The sequence below is a fragment of the Anabas testudineus genome, chromosome 14 (genome assembly GCF_900324465.2).
Source record: "Anabas testudineus chromosome 14, fAnaTes1.2, whole genome shotgun sequence".
Lineage (NCBI taxonomy): Eukaryota > Metazoa > Chordata > Actinopteri > Anabantiformes > Anabantidae > Anabas > Anabas testudineus.
This window is the reverse complement of record NC_046623.1, coordinates 8,464,427-8,469,807: the sequence shown is the minus strand read 5'-3', so window position 1 is coordinate 8,469,807 and position 5,381 is coordinate 8,464,427. Positions and strand designations below refer to the sequence as shown.

The 5,381-nt window shown below is 44.2% G+C and overlaps 1 protein-coding gene across 1 annotated transcript; it reads left to right on the top strand.

Moving 5' to 3' along the window:
* Positions 1 to 875: 875 nt before the first annotated feature.
* On the top strand, positions 876 to 5,089 carry si:ch1073-224n8.1 (zinc finger protein 485). Its single transcript, XM_026373088.1, has 2 exons — positions 876 to 2,027; positions 2,193 to 5,089. Exons 1-2 carry the CDS (start codon positions 1,310 to 1,312, stop codon positions 3,149 to 3,151), a joined length of 1,677 nt encoding a protein of 558 aa, XP_026228873.1. The 5' UTR covers positions 876 to 1,309; the 3' UTR covers positions 3,152 to 5,089.
* Positions 5,090 to 5,381: the final 292 nt, after the last annotated feature.

Here is a 5,381-nt window from a genome sequence, read left to right as displayed (position 1 = left end):
CAGAGGAAAGCTCTCCAGAGAGTGATCAAAACTGCACAGAGGATCACCGGTTCCCCTCTCCTACCTCTTTAAGAACTTCACAGTTCCCGCTGCCTCAAAAAAGCTCAAACCATTCTCAGGGACACTACACACCCTGGACACTCTCTCTTTGAACTGTTGCCATCAGGGAGAAGGTTCAGGTCCATCAAAACTAGAACTGACAGATTTAAAAAAAGCTTTTATCCCATTGCAATAACTACATTAAACACTGTAAAGAACGGACTATAGAAACTAGAACTGTAACTGTGACAGTATGCTCACTTGTGGGAGTGAGAGCTGGTCCGGAGCACAATGTGATGTTCTTACTTGAAGGGTTGTTTGTGTCTTATTTTGTCTTTTGACTGTCTCTGATTATTTATTCTGTTTTTTTGTTTTTTTGTTTTCTTATTCCTTTTCGTTCTATATATATATGGCACAGACTGGTTGGCACCTTAATCTCGTTGGATTGGAATGTCTCGTTGGACATTGGATTTCAAGGAAAGATGCAGCAATATTTGGTGAGGGTTATGGCTGGGTCTGAATGCAAACAAACAACAACAAAACAACATAAAAAAGACATATTAAATGACAAACAGACTATATTTTCCCCAGAATTGAATCCTGGCTTTGTACATCAACATGTTGACAATCTTTATTATCATTATTATTATTATTATTATTATTATTATTATTATTATTATTATTATTATTATTATTATTATTATCTCCTTTGTAGTGCTAAGTTAAAAGTTGATGAAGGCCCCTGTAGGATATCGCCCAGGGCAAAATTAACACTGTAGGCACTAAGGTGTTACGTCATTTCGCTGCGACAGGCCTCATTGTACACTACACTACAGTACAGTGCAGTTCTGCATACAGCTGGAAATGGGTGAGTCGCTGCTGAGGGCCACAGTCCCATCTGAACCCTCGAATAGTCATTTACGGACTTGATTGACGCAGTTAAAGACCGTGTGCACGTTTCTGCTGCAGCCTCACGGTGTTTGCAAGAGTACGCGTTTGACTGAGTGGCGCTGTTAGTTTTAAAGCTAGCGGGCTAATGTTAGCGAGCGGAGCCAGGCCCAGCTCAGAGTCGCAGCTCCGAGCTCACTATATTGTTTGTGTCAGTTAAGCTAATGAGCCAGATGTAACTGGTGACACTTTTTCTGTGGCACATTCCTGCAACAAAAGCCTCATATCTAATCTATTTGGTCTGCCTAGTAGCACATTATCCTTTAGCACGTCCAATAAGCGTTAGCTAACTGAATTAAAGCTAGCTAACTACATTAAAATCATGACTTCGCGGAGGACCGGCTATGCTGGTAGCATGGATTCCTCTCCATCAAACAACGGCAGCAGCTCAGTCCACAGTGGAAATCGTAAACAAAGTATCATCAACATCCCCGACAGGACCGGGGCAGAGTCCTGTTATGATCGGAAAGCCGACAAGGCTGGATACGGAGCCTCGCAGGGCAGCATGACTGTAACGTCGCTCAAATCACGTCTGGCCCCGACCATTCAAACTGCCATGTCCGCTGCAGTGGACACTCTGCTGGGCGAGGTTGTGCTTGTGCTCAACGAGACTCAGCAGGAGTTGCTCCATAAGGAGCAGGAGAATGAGAGACTCAAGGTGCGTCTTGAGGTGTCAGAGAGGGAATTAAAGACTCTGCAGGAGTGTCTGTGTAGTGCTCAGAAGCTCATAGACCAGCTGCAGATCTCATACACAGGACCTCAGACAGTGAGTCAGTCAGTGTTTGCCCCATCTCTGTCTTCCATGGCTTCAATGACTTCAGGCTTGGACCGGGACCACCAGAACCCTCGAAATGTGAATGGAGCTGGTGTTGACATGGGACTCACCGGCTCCGTGGATGAGTCACTTCATGGGTTTGAGCCAAGAGATGACTACAAAATGTGCCAACTCTCAATCCAGCCAGACGGCTCCGTTACTAACCACGCTCTGGACTCGTTCGCATCCAACACATCTCACCTGTGCTCTGATTCCGGCAGACCAGGTAAATATTCAGCAGTTATTGTCTGTGTTACATTGTACAGGTAGGGGTCTCTTGGTATTTATTAATGAATGACTTGCTGTCAGTGGAAAATTGTATTAATATCAGCGTTTTAATATATCACTGCTACTGTGTTAACCATCTCTGGATGTTTCAATTTGCTTTTAGATGAGCGGCAGTCTCAGGGACCAGGTGGCTCATCCAGGTTTGAGATCAAAGAAGAGCAGGGTTCAGCTTCAGGTTCTGGTCAGCCCAACAGGAAGGAGCCTGGGTTGCGTAATGACAACAGAGTCGGGGATGGAGAGCGACCATCTCACAGCGTGGGGGATCTTGGCTACGTTCAAGTCGGGGAAGGAGGTTCCCAGCGTTCCTTTACGCACCCTCTGCGACACCAAAGACCTGTGCGAGAATGCAGCGATGCCTTGCAGCAGGGCGGACTTGATGGACAGAAATTAATGGGCAGGACTGGGAGAGGAGACAGTGTTTCACCAGGTAGAGCAGATGACTCAGCAGGACCCTCGGCCTCTGACATCGCCGTGGAGCCCTCTGGAGATCGGCCTCACCACTGCTTGGAGTGCGGAAAGACCTTCCGCCTGATCTCCAGCCTGAAGAAACACATCCGCATCCACACGGGGGAGAAGCCCTACCCCTGTGGAGTTTGTGGCCGCCGCTTCCGTGAGTCGGGGGCCCTTAAAACCCACCTGCGCATACACACAGGCGAGAAGCCATACTCTTGTTCTGAGTGCGGCAACTGTTTCCGCCACTTGGACGGTTTGCGCAAACACAGGCGCACACACACTGGAGAGAAACCCTATGTGTGTGCCATCTGCGGCAAGCGCCTGAGCCGCCTGCAGCACCTCAAACATCACCAGCTCATCCACACTGGAGAGAGGCCGTGCTGCTGCCCCTTCTGCAATCGCAGCTTCAAGGAGCCGGCGGCGCTGAGGAAACACATCCGCACGCACAGGGAGGAAGGCGGCCATATGGGTATTGGTGCCAGTGATGACACGGACCCAGATGCCATGGATGACATTAATAACCTTCACCCTGCAGCTCCGTCCCCTCAGATGAGGTTTGGGGAGTGGGGAGCAGAGGAGGACGACAGCTCCGTTGTGGACTGTGTTTAGTGGATGTGTTCTAGTTACCACAACACATATGCCAGGGAAAAACATAAACTAAGGTGTATGTGTATTGTAACATGACACATAAAGTCGCCTCTGCCACGTACTGTTAGAGTAAAGAACCAGGCTACATGTAATCCCAGCCGTGGAGTTTAATTTATGTCTTAAAGATTCATGTTTTACACTGTTAGATGTAAAAATAACTCTCAAAACATCCACTGTACATTCTTCATCTGTATTTTTTCCGGACATTCATCAAGCAGCAGCAGTAGCGCACAGGTTGTTCTTGGCACAGGGAGTTGCTGCTTTGCCAACTTCCCGGTAATAATTTAGGAAATTAATGGCAGAAAGTGGACAGGAGCAGTTTCCCCACTTTAGAAATGTACTGTAAGTGCCTCGAACAGTCAGTCAACCATCAAGTGAGTCGATGCCGCTGCTGTTAAAATAGTTCCCACCTGGCTGTTAGTCAGCTGTTGTGATTCCGGTCATGAGTTTCCGAAAGGTTTAGCCAACACACTGAGCTGCCTGAACAGAGGAAGTAGAAATACAGTAGATGCATAGTGCTGGTTCATGCTTCACGTGTAGCTGCACGTTTGCTATAAAAATATTATAATAATATAATTAAATACTGTTGGTGTTTTCACACAATATTAACATTGGATCACATTTAGTGCATCATTAAAGTTAAGACATTCTTTAGGTCTTATTTTTTTATAATAATCAAAATCCCACTGTCCCCAGTTCTTATGAAAGACTAAAGCACATTTGCCACAGATGTCACCACTATTTTCATCTCTAAGGCAAATTGATTAAAATAAATCCTAGATGACGTACAACAGGGTAGCAGTGTATCTTAATGAAGACACCTGTACGACAACAAGCTAAAATATCATTTAGATTCCTTATTGTGTGTATTCTTCACGGAGCATGAACCAGTTTCACCTTTCAGTGGATTGGACCTCGGTCTCAATCCCCGCTTTGAGCCGCCTCAGCTGTACTTTTCACTCAGCTACACAATCGTAATGTTTTGTCAAGACGAACGTTTACGAAGATGCAGAGGACGCGGATGCAGTCGGGATCAGCATGCATCCAGATAAGCAGCTTTAACACCTTTTTACGTTGTTTGTACGATGATGTTCTCACTTACAGATGGTGACTTAGCATTCCTCTTTTGTGTTTGTTTTAATTTTTCAAGCTGCTATTGTAGGTCTAGGAAGCCTTTTTTCCCTTTTCTGGACTTTGTATTGTTGTTACCAGCCACTTCCATACTAGAAATGACTTGCAGAGAGACTTTGGTGCTTGCATGTGTGTATCGGTATCTCCGCTGGCAGCGATGCCTCTTGGCTGTTTCTGTAAATAAGAGTGTAGTTTTAGCCATTTTATCTGGTTTAAGAAGAAGAGTTAATGTGCAACAATGACTTCTTTTGGTTAAATAAAAACAAAACATAACATGCTTTGAAAACATCAGTACGCTAACACACAATGTAAATATATATAAATATATATATATCTTATTACATTTCTTCCTGATGTTCTTCCTGATTCTCTCTCTGGTGTGACACGACCGCTGCATCAGTGTAACAGCAGAGCATTTTTCCCTCTCAGCTTTGTGTCATTTACCTTGTATACTGCTAGAAAGATCTCCGTGTACATTTACAAGTGTGAGTCATTTTAAAAGCCGCTCGAAATGTAAAATATTCATCACTGTGCACCCAGAATACAATTTGCCAGATAATCATATTTATTGGTTTTTGTATTACTCGCAGGAAGTGGGAGGGGGGGTTGCATGTAGGTTTAAATGTAAATGGCATTATTCCTTAAAAAGTCTGTTAAATGTGAAATGAATTACTTTTTTATGGTTCTGTGTTCAAAATATATTCCCTCACATCACATTCATCTTGATACCTACTGTAAATGTTACTATATTAAAGGGCCTTGTTTATATGTCCTGTGTGTCTGTGATAGCTTATTTAACATTTTATTAATATTATTATTAAGTATGATCTGAGGTAAATCATCTATTAATTGAGTCATCAGGGTGCATCCTAACCTTCTCATTATTTATTCCAGCTTCATTACTTCAGTTTCCATCAGCGCGTTTCATTTTATCATGCCAGTGAGACCTCGTTAACCCCGGAGGAGAGTTTCCACACTAACTGGAATCTTGCCAACAGATTGTGTAGGTGCTGCGGACACACCCAAAGACAGATCCTAAAATAACACCTTCCTCTTCTCT

What these genes read in the sequence shown, in the direction of transcription:
- si:ch1073-224n8.1 (XM_026373088.1), top strand. Translation starts at nt 1,310, where the DNA reads ATGACTTCGCGGAGGACCGGCTATGCTGGTAGCATGGATTCCTCTCCA. An exon ending in CTCTGATTCCGGCAGACCAG is followed by an intron (nt 2,028 to 2,192) that starts GTAAATATTCAG and finishes ATTTGCTTTTAG; the next exon opens with ATGAGCGGCAGTCTCAGGGA.